This window comes from Oculina patagonica, chromosome 6, assembly GCF_052425735.1.
Source record: "Oculina patagonica isolate OP01 chromosome 6, crgOcupat, whole genome shotgun sequence".
NCBI classification, from domain to species: Eukaryota; Metazoa; Cnidaria; class Anthozoa; order Scleractinia; family Oculinidae; genus Oculina; species Oculina patagonica.
In genome coordinates, this window is record NC_135763.1 from 31,110,062 (window position 1) to 31,130,234 (window position 20,173).

A 20,173-nucleotide genomic window follows, 5' to 3' on the forward strand; every position below is an offset into this window, starting at 1 on the left:
AGTGTTGCTTTTCCCGTTAGTGCCTAAATGGCTCTGGGCTCGATACAAAATCTGACCCCCAGCGGCTAGCGCCTTCAGCCCTTCGCGATTTCCTCGATTGTCTGTTTGGCTACGGGCCTGCATTGAAAGTGAGATCGTAGTTTGTCACAGTTGATTGAGTTCAATGTTGAAGGGAGCGTCATGTTAGCTTGTTATGGACAACGATGTGAGGCAAAACCCTTAGAGAGCAAATGCAGTCTCATTTTTATATCAAGAAAAAAACGCAAAGTTCCTTGGAGTAAGTGGAGTAACATTTTTAAAAGTCTACTGTCTCTCTTTGTCCTTTGATAGGGAGTTCATGTTGAAGGAGCCCGATGCTGATCCAGCTTCACCATTCTTTTCATATTTTTCACGAGTGACGCTTGTTTGAGGCTCAGCTGCGCCATTCCATCTTTTGTAAAATCTTTCCTTGAGGAGACCTCGCACTTTCTTGGTGGTAGTGAAGCACAATGCAATAAAAAAACCTGTAAAAGCATTGCATGGTAATTAAATTTAGCTTTTGATTTAAATTATTTCTTAAAAAGCGAGAGAAGGTAGTAGGTAGTAAATTTGTTACTTTACAATTCATTATAATGTCATTTATGTCATGTCATTTATGTTCATCTCAAGCAGTTTTTGTACAGTCATTTGCTTCACAACGGTATTTGGCAAAAAAACCGTCTTTAATAGGCCCTGTTTGGACAAGAACTACAGAAGCTTTCAATAAAGGCTAATAAGTGGAAATAGTTTCAAAATGCGGCAAATGACGTTTAAGCTTTTTTTTTAATGATATTCCCCGTAGTAGCCTTAATTAGCTAGTTCCAGTACAATTTTTGGGATAAAACTTTGGCCTATTATTTACACAGTCAGCCGTCCAGCCAATCAGAGACATTCTCGATGGTTTATCTGTGGATATAACTTGTTTATTGTTACAGGGATATATTTCATAATCTAAGCTATGAGTGTACCATAGGTTATCAGTATCAAAAAGTACCTTGCATGCTGTTTAGCACAGTAGAAGGATACTGCAGGAATGCAGCTTGTTTCCAGTTCGTAATGAGTCCCAGAATCCAAGTGAGGCCCATTACAGTGGTCAGTTTAATGCAGATAAATGTCAGCGATGTTTGGGAGCTTTTGGTTGCCGCCAGACTAGCACCCTAGGAAAAAGAAAAGTAAATCGCTTTGAAAGTACATTTTCAATACAAGTGCAAGATTTACAAGCTTTTCCGAAGAAGTGTGATTCACTTGAGACGTGATATGTAGACGCCCGTTTCTCTGTAGCCGTTTGGTCGTATCTTTCAGAGACGTGAGACAGGACAATCGGATGATGATGATTTGAGGAGGAGCATTCATAACAACCAAGGTTTATTTTTATTACTGTTTGGTTCTCATAAACTCCGAATCTTATTCGTGCCCATAACCTCTTTTTTTTTTTTTTTCTGGCTTGCAAGACTGTACAAAATACTTTTTTTTAAATAAACCTTTTTTTTTCTCCTAGGGTTTGTTTTTTTTTCTTCCTCCCCCCCCCTTTTTTTTTGTAAAAAAAACTCCTTTTTTTTTTTTTTCCCCAAAATGTCCCGGTGCTAATGTGGCCCCATTTCGAAATGCTTTCCCGTACAACACTCTGAAAAAAAGAAGACGTACCTGTTGTAAACGATGAATGGCATTAATAGTCTTGGTCAGGCATGTTATATTGAAGACCAAAGCAAGGCTCACAGGGGTCACCATGGCAACAACCATCCCTATTTTGTCGGATATCCAACAATATGTTGAGCTTCCTAAAGTTGAAAAAAAGGAAAAAAAGGTGATTTTTTTAAAGCAGGGACAGAACACAGCCTCCTTATGAAACTCCCTCGCTATAGAGAGGTTTAGATTGAAGGAAAAGGTAGACACACATCGAGTCTTTTGTAAGTGGAAAGGTACTTGCGGAACGTAAATAATTAGTATTTTAACCATTAATTGCCAAGGCTGACCGGATCCTCATCCAAATTTTCCCAATGAAACTGAAATCATAGTGGGGCAGGTTTTGTAAAAAGTGTGCAGAACTATCATGGACGTTGGAATATTGTCACCAGCTCAAAAAACAACACTAACGATACTGTGTCTTTCAAGCAGATTTCGAGTGCTATTGAAAGGCACCAGTAAATAAATGTGTAACTACCAGTTTGGCGAAATAGTATTTTCCACATATTCAACTCGGCTTCTTTTGTTTACAAACCATATCCGAAATGAAATGATCCTGTGAAGTCCAGCACACAGCACAAACCAACAACCACTGCAGGCAGTCCCCATCCCACAATGCAATACTTGATGATGGTATCCCTAATGTCCGAAGGTTGCCTCCTTGTGTTGACTTCTGTACAGGAAAATTAGCAAAAAGGACAGCATAACATATGGGGTTGGTTCGTATGTATCTATTATATATATATATAAAAAATTTTTTTTTACGTAACATCAGCCTAGGAACGACGGAATTTCCCGATCTTCGTACGGTTGGTTGCGAGAATTAAAACCGATCTGAAAACATTCGGGTTACTTTATTCATAGACATAAAAGGTAAAAGGTATTATGATGTCTTCGTTTAGGTTTTTTTTGTTAAAATTATTATTTTGACCGAGTTTTTTACACTTCACCGCACACACCTGAGCGTAAAGGCAACACAAAAATCTGGCCGCGTATGCCCTCCTGGTTGCAATGTTTGAAAACAACTTTCAACAGTTTCATGTTTTCCTTATTCTGATTAGGAGCAAGGGTGGTGCAGGGGTAAGTGCGCTTGCCTTTCACCAATGTGGTCTGGCCTCGATTCCTGGGTCCGGCGTCATATGCATATGATATGTGGGTTGAGTTTGTCGTTGGTTTGCGTCCTCTGAGGGTTTTCTCCGGGTCCTCCGATTAACCCCCCTTAACAAAAACCAACACTCCAAATTCCAGTTCGATCTTCGATACATGTACGCTTTCTTACAAACTTCTCAGAACTCTCCCGTGTTACTTGGGTGAATAAATTATACTTTTTAATACAAAAAAAATATCCAAGCTAATGTTTTCCCTTTTTAGAAGGAAAAAGGATAAAAATCGTGCTACATGCAGATGCTTAGCGGAGCCACTAAGCAAAAATAAAGGCTTTAAGATAGCAATGACATTGCTGTTGAAGCAGTAGTTTCATAAAGTACGTATATTACATACCTTTTACTGAAAAGCCATTTGCTGTATCAAATGCCATGGCGCACATCCACGAAAATGCAGCGAGGATAGAGAAATGGAGAAAAATAGCGACCGCTTTGCAAAGAACATCGACTTCTTTCGACTTTGCAGCACCGAGGAAGATTATTTGATAACACAGCAATGCCAACGAAAGGTTGATGAGGCACTTCCCTGGCAGATTTCTAAGCTCTTTGAACATCAGGTTAACGCCAAGCAGAAAGCACAGCGAAATGATGGACAGAAGTGTGCCAATGAATGTGAAGTAAATAAGGACTGAGGAGTTTTCCTTTGGTTCCTCGTCGGCCTGACTGCCTGGGCATACAACATAAACAGTATTTCCTTGCAGTTTCATGGCATTCTTGTCCTCTAAAAACTGCTCTGTGTTTGACAACATAACTCGACTTTTATTGAAGGCAACGTTCATCTGTATTGATTGTTTTTTTGATAAAGTGAAAACCTTGCATATCTTGCCATGTAAGGTGGCTGTACAGGTGGTGATATTTGAGGTACAGTTAAACACCTTCGACGCCAGATTAGAACCTTTCTCGACAGGACCATTGATGAGAGCTGGTTGTGGATTCTTTGGTTCTTTTGTATGTGCGATGTTTGGGCTTACATCCAATAGGATTGACCAAGGTGGTATTGGTGGAAACGGCGCACCGGGGTGCGGGCCAGACTTTCCTTCGGGATTACAAAGTGCACAGTGAGGGTTTCTGTATTTAACTGTAGCTGTTAGAGGAACTTCAAAGGACATGGAATACAAAGAACACAACTGCTTAATTTCAGACATCACCGGTAGGTGAATCAAAGCGCATTGTGTATCGTGTAACACACAAGACTTGTAGTGCTGTTTTTGCTCTTGCAACGGAACATATTGCCATTTACAATTATTTTCTTGCACAAGCTTCTTCACTGCGTTCATGTCGCCAGCACCTAATGAACCACTTTTGCACGAAATTTTAAGGCCCCAGAAAGACAAGTTCTCTTTAGTGTCGCATCTGGCACAGGCAGTGCTTCTATACGTTACATTATGCTTCCAGTCAAAGACAGGCAACTCCTTTTGTAGCGTCAAATTCAACTGCTGGACAGTTTGGCAACCGTTTGTGTCTTGATTGCCAAGCAGGCCACAAGAAGACTTCATGATTACCCCGGACCATGAAATGGGATTCGTGTCTCCACAAGTCATATTCTGAAGAAGTTCATCGTCAACAACATTTCCAGTTTGATTACATCTAAGAAGAAAACCAACAACAAACACCTCATCACGCAACTAGTGCAATATGGTAAGGTCCTTAAAAAGTATTTTACTTGAAGGATGATCTCTATGTTAGCACGGTTTCTCACCTTACAGGGCAACTGACGTTAGATTAACAAGCCTGGCTTGGCTATTTTCAGTAATTTTTTTTACGGGGGCAACTTGCGCTCGCTTTTTTATAAGGTGCAAAGATATCGTTATAAAGACGTCGCCTGATACGAACAGCTTGCCGAGGGCTAAGGAAAGCTGTGATTGGCAAGGAATTAGTAATGGCCATGTGTGGCTGTATCACGTGGTATGTTTAGACCAATTGCTCGCACCAAAAATATTTGCTGGATTGTAACGTCCGAAAGAGGTCAGAAGTGCCTAAGTGACCTTCGGAAATCGCCAGACCCCGTGATTCGTATCCAGAAAACTTTCGATCTTCAGAAGACCCCAATAAATTACTGCTGTTCATTAATTTGATTACTCTTACAAGACGAATATGAAAGAGTAACAGCATATCGACTAGGGTTTTTTTTGCTGTAGTTGCAACTGATCGGGAACAATAATGTCAGAGCGGAGCTAAAGACGGAAGTAAAACAACATTAAATTAACGATGAAGTTTTTTTTTCAAAACGTAAACACAAACAAGTGATAAAACGTAAACACGACTATGTGCAACCGAGCAGAGACTCACCTTGAGTAAAAGTCCAAGCAACAGTCACTGAATGTTTTGCAAGCCTTATCACAGTAGCATGGTTTTTCCTCTCTTCTTTCTTCCAAGAAACATCTTCCTTCACAAGACTGTTGTGAATAATCCTTTTGCCAAAGCACTGCTCTAAGAAGGACCTCTTCATATGGCATAGTGATGTTGTGCTGGCGAAGCAGTTGAGAAACGTTTTTCCAACTTATATTCTGACCCTTAAATTTCACCACAAAGTCTTGGTCATTTGACTCTAAATCAGGAAAATAATATTAAACAATCATTCTAGTTCACTGTACAGTTTGCTAATGGGGGACACTTAATTGCACTTTCCTTATACGAAACCTCAAAAATCCTAGTAATATTTAATAAATGTACAAATCTAAATAAAAAGTACTTTCTAAGACTTCTAATTAGTACATTACAGTCAACTCTCGTTATAGCGGACACGCTTGGGGAGTCGTTTAGTGTCCACCATAGCGAGAGTCCGTAATACCTGGAGTCATTTTCAGTCAAACCTCGTATGCCGGGGATCTGGATTTTGTCCGTAATAGCGAGTGTCCGCAATAGCGGGGTGTCCGCAATGCGAGAGTTGAGTGTATCACAGATTAATTCACTCAAGTCTATCGTTCTTATGAAATTGTTAAAGACGTTCAGAGTTTCTGATCTTCCTATAGTTTTTGTCAGTTTTGCCAACAAGGTAGGCCCCTAGATAACTTGTACTGTGTTTACCATGCGTTATCGTGTTAAACCTGGGTATGGTAAAATCGGAGATTGTCAAAGCATAACGACTGGTGTTTGTGGCAAACAGGTTTTCTATATAGGTAGGAGAAAAAAAAATCGAGATTGTTCTAAAAACCTTTGCGAATCCTTTTACATAACATAGAATTTTTTGAATAATTTCGTGTGATAATAACTGGTCACAATCGTTGACAATGAATGAATTGACAAGTGTAATAACTTCCGGTCACAAGTGTAATAAGGTTTATCAGCAGAAATCGATGGAGCGGAGACGAGAGGTCCGGCCAACGTGGGAAGGAGACCGAGTGAATCCCGGAACGAGCACGGGAGAGGAGGAGAATCGATGCCGCAGTGGTGTGCCCCCCACCCGTGGGGGACGACGGCCCCGGAAGGGGCCGGCGCCGAGCAGCTGCCTGACGAAGGCGCAGCACACAGCGCTACGCAGAGCGGGACCCGGGCCGACGCGAACCGTGGACGGCCCGCGCGAGCGCCGGGTGCCCCCCGCCCCCGCCGCGACCGCGGGGTGCACCGGCCCCGACACACACGCCCCCGCGGCCGGGATGCACACGGATGGAGGGGGGGGGAGGGAGAGGGGACGTACGGGCGAAGAGAGAGGTGGGGGGACAGGGGAGGGCGGCGGAGGGCGGGCGGGGGGGGGGGGGGGGGGGGGGGGGCGGCCGGGGGGAGAGGGGGGGGGGGGCGGGGGGGGGGGGGGGGGGGGGGAGGGGGGTGGGGGGGGGGGGGGGGGAGAGGGGGGGGGGGGGCGGGGGGGGGGGGGGGGGGGGAAGGGGGGGGGAGGGGGGGGGGGGGAGAGGGGGGGGGAGGAGAGGGAACCAATTGTTAATTGGTCACAAAGTAAGTAAATGTTTCATATACAGGCACATGTTAACGGCACTTGTCATTCAAACTTATATTTTAGTCACCATCGCTTTACATCTACACAACATTTATATTGGAGAACTTGTGTAAATGTACATATTAATGATTTATAAGGCTGCATTGAAACACTTCAAATCAAGTATTGCACTTAACTAGTAAAATATAAAAATGGAATTTTAATTCGCTTTTATCCCGTATTCAAATAGCTTCAAAAACACATTTATTTAATAATTCATTAAGAAAATACAAAGGAAATTAATGTTAAATGGGTGTCTTTATGTCTGATGAAGAAACACCTAAATTTTATGTCCAATTTTCTTGGCCAAAATAACCCATAATCTTAATATCAGTGCAAGAATGCAAAGATCTACATCAGAGGTTTTTGAAGCCATTTCAGTTAACGCGCAGATTGTTCTTTCATTGGTAATTCAAGAGCAATCTGCCGGTATGGACAAAAGCGGTTTGGCGAGAAAAGAAAATACGACTTTTTTTTACTTAGGGCACTTTAAGCACTTCCGCAAACCCTTTTTGCGCATCTTAAATCCTCGCCGACCACACTTCAATACAAAATTTAAAGAGAAGAACGGACTAAAGGCAGTCTATTATACACACAGGCAGCTTATAATACACTCGAACCGATCGACTTCATTAGGTTAAAATGAATAAACAAATAAGAAATCATTCCCGTATTCGCAGAAAATAAAATGAAATGCAATAAAACAAAAAGTAACGAAATGAGCCAAAATTACATTAAGGCGGGACTTAACATAAAGTTTCTCTTTTTGCCGCTTTTCATGAGTTTTTGGGAAATATCTCGTTCGCTTTTTAAGCAATGCAAAAACCCTATGCTTGTCCCATAAATCTATGTTTAGAGGTGTTGTGTAAATATTTGGGTGATTTTTGGGAGGAGATAAAGGAGTTGTAAAATTTAGTGAAATAAGAAGTATTGAAGATTTGATGTAGTTTTAATTAAAATTTGAAGTTTAATATTAGTAGACGGACACCAGACAGTTCCCTGGCAACCTGGAGTGCTCTTGCGTGGGGTTCTGTTGGTGTTCCAAAAAAGAACTTTCTTCCTTTTTTTCCTTTTATAAATTACTATAAATTTCACTAACATTTACGTTAAGTACCCCTTAAATTTAATTAGATAAAAATAAGATTGAAATAAATAAAATGACACTTCAATAAGTTAACCTAAAAACAATAATTTAAAATAAAAATAAATTACAATTAAACTAAGATTAAATTAAGATGAAATACAATATAAATTAAAGTAAAGGTAAAGAAAACTTAATTAAATAAAATAAAATTTAAAGTAAAATAAAAATAAGTAAAATTTATTCATAATTCAATAAAGTAAAATAAAAAATCTAAATACGAAAAATTAAAATGAAATTAAATTCGAATTTGATAAAATATATTAAATTGAGATAAAAATAACGTTTAAATTTATTTAAATTTAATTTAAGTTTTATTTAATAACAATTAAATTAATTTTTTACATAAAATTAAAAAAATAATAAAATGAAAATAAAGATTTTTTAATTTTCATTTGACTAATTTTATTTCTACTAAAAAATCAAACAAAATTAATTGTATTAAAATTAATTGTAGTTATAATTTAATTTTTTGAAAAATTAAACCAATTAAATTCAATTTAGATTAAATTTAATTATTTTAAAATTTAATTTAGTTTTAATTAAAATAAATATTTATTTAGAATAAATAAACCAATTAAATTTAATTAAGATTAAATTTGTAATAATTTTTTAATTAAATTAATTTTTAATTAAGTTAAATATTTCTTTGGAAAAAATTGAATTTGAAAAAATTAAGCCGAATTTGCTCTATCTCAACCACAAGCATGCTATGTAGCTTACACCTTTGGCTTAAAACATCGATGGACATACTTCTTAATAACTCTGCCTGACATTCAGGATCTATTAGAGCCACTAGAGAATGAAATATCTCAGGTGATCATTCCTGCGATTACGGAGAGCAAGTGTAATCAGCTAGATAGTTACATTCTAGCATTGCCAATACGCCTGGGGGGCCTGGGTCTGGGAAACCCGTGCCAAGACGCAAACCACGCGTATGCTTCCTCTATCAAAGTAATAACACACCTCATTGAACAAATTGAATCTCAGTCACATCAGCTACCAGAAGATTCCCTCATAAAATCAGCACAACAAGCAGTACGAAGTGAGAGATTAAAGGAACTTGAAGACAAGGCAGAGCGTATTAAGGAGATAGCACCACAGAAGACTCAGCGAGCATTAAACCTGGCGTCGGAAAAAGGATCATCGGCGTGGCTTACAGTTCTTCCTCTCCAAGATCTGGGCTTTAACCTGAATAAAACTGAGGAGTTTCGCGACGCTGTTAAACTACGATACAACTGGCAAGTGGATGATATCCCTTCCATATGTGCTTGCGGGGACGGTTTCACAGTGGACCACTCTATGATTTGCAAACTAGCAGGTTTTGTTACTCAGCGCCACAACGAGCTTAGAGATCTGGAAGCCAAACTTCTGAGTGCGGTATGCCGTGATGTCGAGACTGAGCCAGTTCTCCAAGACATATCTGGAGAGCAGTTAAGTAGAGGATCTAATTTGGCACAAGATGCGAGATTAGATATCCACGCACGTGGGTTCTGGGAGCACCAACAATCAGCCTTTTTTGATGTAAGGGTTTGTCACAAGGATTCGTACAAGGACCTAGAGCCGCAACAAATCTATAGTAGGCATGAGAACGAGAAAAAGCGTCTGTACTCAAAGAGAGTTCTTGACATTGAGCATGGAACATTTACACCTTTGGTCTTCACCACAACTGGTGGAATGGGAAAGGAATGCTTAAGATACCATAGTAGACTAGCGGAGCTGATTGCCATCAAGAAAGGAAAGCAATATGCAAAAATCATGTCATGGATCAGAAGCCGAATTTTATTTGCATTATTAAGATCTGCACTCATTTGTCTAAGAGGCTCTAGGGCACGAAGAAGACCTCAACGAGACATTAAAAACACTGACATTGACGTTGAAATTGCAGAAAGTGTGTACTGCAAATAGTTTAAATAGTTTTCCTGTTGTTTGTGATTGCTACTCGCGTACGCCAGATTACATCAAACGCACAATGTAACCATTAGTTTCCTTTGCATTTTTAATCGTTCATTCCAATTTTAAACGCTTATCAGCTTTTATTCATTTTCTATTTAACATATTTTGCTTTTCATTTTAACAACTGTATTATAGAACCTTTTGTTGTAAATAGTTTTGCGCTATAGTAAACTTTTATAACCTTTTTATCCACACTTTTGAAATAAAGTTGTTGTATTATTATTAAATTAAAAAAAAAATTAAATTTAATTAAGAAAAAATTAATCAAGATTAAATTATTACTTATAGTTAAATTAAGTTTAGTTTCAATTAAATTAAATATTTATTTAGATTTAATTTAATTCGATTCCATTTAGTTTTATTTTATTTTAAACTAAATTAAAGGAAATTAAAATTAAATTAAAAAAAATGAAATATGAGATAATAAAAATGAAACATAAATAGAATTATCATTTTCATCAATTTTTGCATTTGATGAAATTTAATTTTTTTCATTTTATTTTAAATTAATAAAAAATAAAAGAAAGTAAATAAAATTAACAAGAAAGTAAAATTATAAGGAAATAAAAATGGATTTAAAATATTATTTTAATTAATTTTAGATCAATTTCACTTTAGCTTTTACAATTTAGTTTAATTTTAATCTAACTTTATTTTTATCTAAATAAGCGTTTAATCTAATTTTAAATTTAATATTTATTTGTATTGATAAAAATTAAACGAAATCAAATAATAGTAAAAGTAAAATACATGTAATCAAAATAAAGTACAATAGAATGAATTTAAAATGAGGTTTAATTAAATTTTATTTCATTATTTTATTTTCTTTTGTAAATCGATCCGGATCGATTCTGGATATATCCGCATCAATCTATTCAGGATTGATCTGGATCGATTCTGGATCGGATTTTTGAAACCGAAGCAAAATTAAATGCAATTGCAAAGCAACTATTCAAGGCGATTGAGGATTGACAGCACGTTCTAGATTTTACAAAAAAGACCTTATAAGTGACTTATATGTCCATTTAGACAAGCTCTCCAATATAAAGGAAGTCTTGGTGTAAAGTGATGGTGACTGACAACATGAGTTTAAATGACAGGTGCCGTTCACATTTGTGCCTATGTGTGAAACATTTATTACACTTGTTACTTTATTGTAAATGTGAATGTTATTACATTTATGACTTCATTAAAATTGCGAGCAGTTATTACACTTGTGCCTTTAACAGAAGCGACCACCGCAACTGTCTTTTCCATCAATACCAATAGACATCTTAGGTACCTATATATAGTAATATAGAACTAAAAGCTCTTTTTGTATTACAAAGCTTGTTCATTTGACTCTGAACCATTCAAACAATCAATGCACCATAACCTGAAACGAATAACAAAAATCGAACACAATGTACTGTACATACCAATTGGTATTGGAAACTCGTCAGAATCGCTTCTCTGCAGATTGAAATTTCCATTTGATTTTGCTGGCATGTTAAAACCTATGACCACAGCAACAGCAATACACATTGTGATAAGTCTTGAATTGCCTTGTTTCATATTCTGTCGATAAACTGGACAGCAAGTACTAATTGAATGAGGAATCAAGTTTTTAAACCAAATGGTTAAGAGTCGAAAGCTTATATGCCATTGTTCCTTCAGCTTCTTGCAGTAAACCACTACATCTCCGGAACCTCTCTTTTTATTTGCCTGTTGGAAACTACCTCTATTGTTTTCTAAAGCTAGGGGCATTGTTGTGACCTGTTAGCTATTGTTATAAGGACCAATGGCATGTCTTGCTATCCAAGGTAGTTGTCAACCGTTTCCTGCCAGTTTCCTTTTTCAACTAACCCATTATGACTGCCTTTGTTTAAAATAAGAACGTTGAAATAAGAATTATTAAACTAACATTCATTTCGTAGATTACTGTTTTATTATGCTGTTTGAGGCGTGAATAATTAAAAAAACTTCTAAAAAGGGGTGTAGTAAGGCGGGTACCTTTTCGTTAAGTTTTACATCTTACAGAAATATCTGGAAACTACGATAGCGCACATTTTTATTATCCGTGACATGTTAGAGGTACTAGTGAACAACATTTTTCGAAACGCGCTATTTCAAAGGGCACCTGGCGTTCCATTCAAATCAATTAAAATAGAACTTCCAACGTTGTCAAATAGGAGTTCAAACTTATTATTTCTTATAGGGTGGAGAAAAACGCTTGTAAAATAAATCTACATTTTATTTTACCGGAATGACAGTTGAGCGAATTTTAAAATAAAGAACATTCCTTTTAAGCGTTGTATTAAAAATGGAAAAAGTAGCTTAAATCGACGTTTGGATTTAACATAGGTTAATAATTTGCACTTGCTAAAATTTAATTATCAGTCGTTCAATGTTTTTTTTGTGTGATTCAAATCAACACCTTTTACATGTTGTCACCATGCACAAAATGTAAGCATCAAAAATGCACGTTATTGATTATATTTTTTTAATCTTGAAAAATAACAGCTTGATGTCTGAGTCAACTTGGAATTTCTCACACGCTCTCTTTTGTTTGAAACTTCGTTATAAGAACGACTGCACGCAAAACACTAATGAAGTTGATATAAGAACTTTTACCAACCGCGAGGGGGGAAAAATCCATTGTTTTTCCGACTGTGATCTTTACAATTGTAATTCAGAAACTTTTGGAAACAAATAACTTGGAGCGTGTAGCGGATTGGATATTTTGCCATGCGCATAAGCTTCACCCTATTGAATGCGATAGCAAATAGATAGTTAGACCTCCATTTTCAGCTGTCAAATCAAAGTCATTTTCATTTGAATGGTTTCGCACGAAGACTCGTTTTGAAAATAAGGCAAAAGGTAACTCAGAAATGGCCTGTTATATTTATGGCACTTGCCTTGATAAAGATATCCACTGCATTGCTGATAGTGGTCCGTAAAATGTTGTATCAACTTTCAATTTTCCTTTTGACCGTTTTTAATGTTATTATTAAGACAGAGAAAAATTCTGTGTTTCCTTGTGAAACAAAATACAAGTTTAAAAGGTTTGCTACATTGAAGGTGAGATCGTAGTTTTTAACAGTTGATAATTAAAGCTCATTGTTGAAGGGAGCATCAGTTTAGCTTTTTATGGAAAACAATGTGAGGAAAGACCCTCGGAGACCAACTACCGTCTCTTTTTTATTGCAATACTAACAACTTACAACACCAAAACAACTTTTTATCCCAATTATACAAAGATTACTTGCAATACTGAGATTACTTCCAATATTAACGTCACTTACAATCCTGATATTTCTTCCAATACTAATATTTCTTACAATAATAACATTACTAGACAAGCTTAATAAGACGGCATGTAAGTACATGTGTTAATTAATAATAATCCGAAATAAAATAGCTTATAGACCAAGTCTTAATATAATACATCATTTAGTCGTCCTTTTGGGTTTACGATTTGCCATCACGAGGTTGTTGTAACTGTTGTTTATTTCTTTTGTTTGTTTGTTGTTGATTTTTGCAGTTTGGAGAGATTCAGAGTTCTGCTTATTAATACACATTTATTTTTATCGAGTAAAAATGCACAGTTTTGTAGATTAAGTGGAGTAACATCTTTAGGAACAATGCTAAGTTACTAAGTGGTGTCCACTGCTCCTCGGTCATTCTAGCGTTTCATCGCGCATGTGCGGACTGAAAACTGAATACCTAATGAATTACACACTTTGTCCGCGCTAACGACGTAATGGCTTTATTTGTCCCTTGATAAAGAGTTCATCTTGAAGGAGCCTGATGCTGATCCATTTCTTTTATATTTTTCACGAGTGACACTTGTTTGAGTTACAGCTGCGCCATTCCATCTCTTGTAAAATCTTTCCTTGAGAAGACCTCGCACTTTTTTGGTGGTGGTGAAGCACAACGCAATAAAAAAACCTGTAAAACATTGCATAGTAATTAAATATTCGATTCTACGATTAAAATTGTCAACAAAAGGCGAGAGAAGGTAAAAGAAATAAGGTAAATGTTTTACTAAAACAATCGTTAAAGTATTATTAATTTTCGATCTTGCGGTGTTTTTGTACAGTGATTTTCCACACAATAATGATAGAAAAGCTGTCACTTGTAGGCCATGTTTGGGCAAGAACAATATTAGCTTTTCATGAAGGCTTATGAGTGGGATTTTTTTTAAATTCAAATGATATAAAGCTGTTTTTGATGATCCTCAGCAATCGCTTTAGTTGCCAGTTAGTTTAGTTCCAGTCTAATTCCGAAAATACATACACGGTCCATTGCTCAGTCAGTCATTCAGCCAATGAGAGACCTTCAAATCCGTTGCTAAATTGTTTTTTTTTTATCTTACTGTGAAAAATGTCATAAACTCAGTTATTAGTATTGTATATAGGTTACCAGAAAGTACCTTGCATGCTGTTTAGCACAGCGGAAGGGTAATGCAGGAATGCAGCTTGTTTCCAGTTCGCGATAAGTCCCAGAATCCAAGTGAGTCCCATTACTGTGGTCAGTTTGATGCAGATAAGAATCAGCGAAGTTTGGGAGCTCTTGGTTGTTGCCAGACTGGCACCCTAGCAAGAAAAAGAATCGCTTTGATTTTCAATACAAGAACAAGATTTACAAGCTGTTTCCTGGCACGGTGTAGACGCCAGTTTCTCTTGACGTTTTTCGAGAAGTCAAAGAGAAATTCCACAGGGAAATCTGCTCACGATTATGTCAGTAGTAGCATACATAAGTAGATAACAATAAAGATATATGTTTATCGCAGTTTGACCGTTAATAAACTTCGCATCATATGCACGATGCCCCAAACGCGCCGCACTGCATAATTTCTGAACCTTGCGAAACTGAACCAAATTCAGCATGACTCAAAGTCATCGAGGAGATATGAAGCTAAATGCATTACCACTTTAATCTACATTTAAATTGTTTTAACTGCTTCCGATCTTTCTGGCGTGGCACAACTGTACAACACATTTCAAAACTGAACGCGCACCTGTTGTAAATGATGAATGGCAAATACGTTTTTCGTCAAGCACGTTACATTGAAGACCAAAGCAAGGCTCACAGGGGTCACCATGGCAACAATCATCCCTATTCTGTCTGATATCCAGCAGTATGTCGAGCCTCCTAAAATTAAAAAAATAAATTTGTCTTCGCTAAAAGAAGGTTTAGAAAGAAGTGCAGATATAAGCATTATTTAATGCAATTATTTACAAGGGATTATTCCCAACTAATTTTCTCCAAACAAACTGAAATCATAGCCGGGCAGGTTTTGTAAAAAGTGTACAAAAAATTATGAACGGTGGAATAATTATTGTCTTCAGCTCAAATACTAGAGTTTTGGTCGAATCTCACTGAGAACTCTGCCTTTCAATCAAAATGATTTTATAAGGCTCTGTAAACTAAATGCATAACTACCAGTTCAGGAAAGCAGTATTGGCAGCATGTTTAATTCGGCTATTCTTCTTTACAAACCATATCCAAAATGAAACGTTTCCGTGAAGTCCAGCACAGAGCACAAACCAACCACCATTGCAGGCAGTCCCCATCCCACAATGCAATACTTGATGAAGGTCTTCCTGACGTCCGAAGTTTGTCTCCTTGTGTTGCCTCCTGTACAGAAAAATAACAAAAAGGGAACAACATGACAGATGGGGTTGACTTGTGCATATTCATGTCAAAAATAATATTTATGTAGTAGCATCTGATTATGATTGAACTTCTGTATTGTTCGATCTTTAAACACTGAGTTAATTGCTAGAGGTAAAATCGATCTGAAAGCAGTCGGGTTACTTTATTAATAGACACAAAAGGTTAAAAGTATTATCTGAAACCTTAAATGATTTTTTATATTTAAATTATTTTATTTAAACCACAAACACACTTGAATTAAAAGAAAACACGAAGACTATCTGCGTATGACCTCGTGATCTCAGTGTTTGAAAGCAATTTGCAACGGTTGCGTGTTTCCTGTATTCTGATTCTCAACTTAATGCTATCTGTTTTAAAGGGAAAGAATTGAAAATCTTGCTTCATGCTCAGCCTTACAACCTTGCCAAAGCGAAGACGAAAGATTGCAATAACATTCATTGTTGAAACATTTTATTTTAAAAGTTCGTGGTTAACCTACCTTTAACCGAAAAAGCATTTGCTGTATCAAATGCCATGGCACACATCCACGAAAATGCAGCGAGGATAAAGAAATGGAGAAAAATGGCGACCGCTTTGCAAAGAACATCGACTTCTTTCGACTTTGCAGCGCCGAGGAAGATTGTTTGATAACACAGCAATGCCAACGAAAGGTTGATGAGACACTTTCCTGGCAGATTTCTAAGCTCTATGAACATCAAGTAAACGCCAAGGAGAAAGCACAGCGAAATGATGGACAGAAGTGTGCCAATGAATGTGACGTAAATAAGGACTGAGGAGTCTTCCTTTGGTTTCTTGTCGGCCTGACTGCCTGGGCATACAACATAAACAGTATTTCCTTGCAGTTTCATGGCATTCTTTTCCTTTAAGAACTGCTTAGTGTTTGTCAACATCACTCGACTATTGTTGAAGGCAACGATCTTCTGTATTGATTGGTTTTTTGATAAAGTGAAAACCTTGCATATTTTGCCATGTAAAGTAACTGTACAGGTGGTGATATTTGAGGTACAATTAAACACCTTTGACGCCAGATTAGAACCTTTCTCTACAGCGCCAGTGATGATCGTTGGTTGTGGATTATTTGGCTCTTTTGTGTGTGGAATGTTTCCGCTTACATCCAAAAGGATTGACCAAGGTGGAAATGGTGAACCTCCAGTGGGCAATGGTTCAGGCTTTCCTTCAGGATTACAAAGTGCATAGTGAGGGTTTCTGTATTTAACTGCTGTAGTATTCAAAGTAACTAAGAAAGCCATGGAATACAACGAACACAATTGTTTAATAACAGTCATTACCGGTAGCTGATTTGAAGTGCATCGTGAATCTCTCAACACACAAGATTTATACCATTGCTTTTGCAATGGAACATATTCCCAGGTACAGTTCTTTTCCTTCATTTGCTGCTCGTTGATGTCATCAGCACCTACTGAACCACTTTTGCACGAAATTTTAAGGCCCCAGAAAGACAAGTTCCCCTCAATGTTACATCTGGCACAAGCAATGCTTCTGTATGTTACATTCTGGTTCCAGTCGAAAACAGGCAATTCCTTTTGTAGCGTCAAATTCAACTGCTGGACAGTTTGGCAACCGCTTGTGTCTTGAGACTCTTGATTGCCAAACAGGCCGCAAGAAGACTTCATGACTACCCCAGACCATGAAGTGGGATTAGTGACTCCACACGTAACATTCTGAAGTGTTGCGTCATCATCAGCATTTCCAATTTGACCACATCTTTAAAAAAAAAAACAATAGAGAATACCTGATTATCCCACTAGGGTAAAATGTTAAGGTCTTTGAGAAGCTTTTTAATTGAAGGCTGATCTTTATATCATGAAAATACACGTTATGATTGCGCGGTCTACCACCTCTTCATTGACAAGGTTGCAACTGTCAAAATTCCTAGCAAGTTCTTACTCTCATAAATTTTTAAAGACATTTACTTGCGCGTTGTTGTTTGTAGAAGAAAATGTTGGGATAAACAGGATGGGTGATGATGAGGAATACAGTTACTTGCTGACCTTCCGATAACGTCTTCGAAATTACCTTTGGAAATCTTCAGTCGTACAGTATTTGAGAAACTTCGGATCGTCAAAGTAGGCGATCAAACATTGCCTATTTTTACGAGGCGAACATATGACAGTCGCAACACGCAATTAAGTCAGTGATCCAGAGTTGTTTTTAATTAAAAGGTGAAAAACACGATGGAGATTTACGTTGACGGTATCGCTACGCAAATGTAACGTAAAGACAACTAAGCTTAAACTGAGCGGCATCATACCTTGAGTAAAAGTCCAAGCAACAGTCACTGAATGTCTTGCAAGCCTCGTCACAGTAGCAAGGTTTTCTCTCCCTTCTTTCTTCCAATAAACATCTTCCTTCACAGGACTGGGTTGAAGAATCCTTTTGCTGAAGTACTGCTCTAAGAGCAGCCCCTTCATCTGGCACAGTGATGTTGTGCTGACGAAGGAGTTGAGAAATGTTTTTCCAACTTATAATCTGACCCTTAAATTTCACCACAAAGTCTTGGTCTGGTGACTCTAAACCAGAAAAATAAAAAAAACTCAAGATTGTTTTGATAACTGTTGTAAATTCTTCGTAATCACATACAATACCTCTTGTGTGTAGCTTCTAGCTTGTGGTACATATAATATTTTGTGCATTATAAATAAAACTCAGCTATATACATGTATAAGCGTTACGTAACACCATTTCCACCTAAAACATGCTTTACTTCAGGCGTTGCTTTCACATATTGTCTTTTTTAATTAACAAAAACTGACATCGAAGGTCCGGTGCCTGCACTAATATATAAATGCTATTTTTTTGTATCACAAATCTTGATCTTTTGACTCTGAATCATTAACACAATCAAGGCGCCATAACCTGGTACAGTTAACAAAAAGATCTAACAATATACTGTACATACCGACTGGTATTGGAAACTGATCAGAATCGCTGCTCCCCAGACTTACAGTTCCGTTCGATTTTGCTGGCATGTTAAAACTCACGACCACAGTAAACACAAAACACATCGAAATAAGTCTTGAATTGCCTCGTTTCATATTCTGTCGATAAACTGGACGGCAGTTACAAATTAAACGTGGAATCAAATTTTCAGACCAAACGGTAAGGAGGCAAAATGTGTTCTATTGTTACTTCGGCTTCCTGACCTGTTCCTTTTATCTTTTTCGCTTTACGGCTGCCTTTGTTGAAATAAGAACGTTGAAATAAGAATTCACTGCTAATTAAACTAACATTCATTTCGTATATCACTGTTTTATTATGCTGCTTGAGTGCTGAATAATTAAAAAACTTCTCACAGTTGGGTGTACTAAGGTGAGTATGGTTTCGTTAAATTTCACTCATCACAAAAATATCTGGTAACCATAATGGCGCAATATATTTTATATTTGAGTTATTTTAGAGGTACCAGAGACCCTCTTTTCGTGAAACGCGCCATTTTAATGCATTCAGATGAAAGAGCACCTGGTGTTCTATCCAAATCAATTAAAATAAAACTTCCAACGTTGACAAATTGCATTCAAAATTGTTATTGCATGAATGAAGGGAAAACACTGGCAAATGAAGCTAATTTTTATTTTGTGGAATGGCAGTTAAGTGAAATCCAAAGCGAAAAACATTGTGTTTTAGCTTCATATTAAAAAAAACAAAAATGGAAAAATAGTTTCAATCGACATTTGGATTTAAGGTAGGTTATTAATTTGCACTTGCCAAAATTTTATTACGGGTCGTCCTGTGTTTTATTTGTTGATTTAAATAAACACTTTTTATATGTCACCATGCACAAAATGCAAACATCTTAAAAGCAAGTTGTTTTTATACCTTTTCATGCTAAAAAACCAGCTTGACGCCTGAGTCAACTTTACATTTCTCATGCTTTTTAGCTTCGTTTCAAGAACGAATGCAAGCAAAATATTATATTGGTTGAGTTGGCATTTAAAAGTCCTTCTACCAACAAGAAAAAAAGGTTTTTCAAATTTGGTGTTGACAATTCCGAAATTGCGAATTTAATTTGTGGGTAACACTCCCCGTTTTGAAAAATCGTTTGTTTGTAACATTTGATCAATGTCCGGCCGGTGAACTGTTGTATGCAATAACTCGGCAAGCCAGGATTATTTACCCTTGCCTTATGAAATAACCAATGAGTGACAGGTACATTGTCTAATAACCCGATAGATAACCTGCATTATCGCATGCGTCTAGTTAATTTTTATCTGCTTCACTGGAAAAGAACTAAAATTAAAGGTCATAGAATAATTGTCGTTGTTTCTGCTGCTGCTTCGACTGGTGTTTCTCATTAAAAACGGGCCGGCCAGTTATCGAAATCGTATTTTTAATCTTTTGTATGTTCCACTCAAGTATTAAAAAAGCACTAATTAATGGTAATTATGCAGCAAAATTTTTATTTTGTTTACTTTAATTATTAAACAGACCACTCAAAATTTTAATTTTATAAAGCGTGTTGCAAAAAGGTTTATAAAAATAATTTTACACTCACCTTGTTTCTCTGACGGACAATCGAGAATCGGGTTTTATTTTTTATTTTTTGGCAAGTTGAAAAGGTGTATTACCATATGTAATACGAGTCATAGACTTATACAGAAC

At 37.0% G+C, this 20,173-nt stretch overlaps 1 protein-coding gene across 2 annotated transcripts; it reads right to left on the bottom strand.

Annotated features, from left to right (window-relative positions):
* Positions 1-138: 138 nt before the first annotated feature.
* Positions 139-18,994, bottom strand: LOC144658125 (uncharacterized). 2 transcript variants are annotated; one of them, XM_078518464.1, is made up of 7 exons: positions 11,311-12,126; positions 5,154-5,412; positions 3,202-4,451; positions 2,237-2,374; positions 1,663-1,796; positions 1,013-1,175; positions 139-503 (listed from the first exon to the last, which is right to left on the bottom strand). In XM_078518464.1, the coding sequence occupies exons 1-7, from the start codon at positions 11,636-11,638 to the stop codon at positions 304-306; spliced, it is 2,472 nt and encodes an 823-aa protein (XP_078374590.1). In that variant the 5' UTR covers positions 11,639-12,126; the 3' UTR covers positions 139-303. The 2 variants fall into 2 exon arrangements, with proteins under 2 accessions (XP_078374590.1, XP_078374591.1); XM_078518465.1 differs by lacking the exons at positions 139-503; positions 1,013-1,175; positions 1,663-1,796; ... (2 more) ...; positions 5,154-5,412; positions 11,311-12,126 and adding exons at positions 12,689-13,822; positions 14,307-14,469; positions 14,895-15,028; ... (2 more) ...; positions 17,826-18,084; positions 18,474-18,994.
* Positions 18,995-20,173: the final 1,179 nt, after the last annotated feature.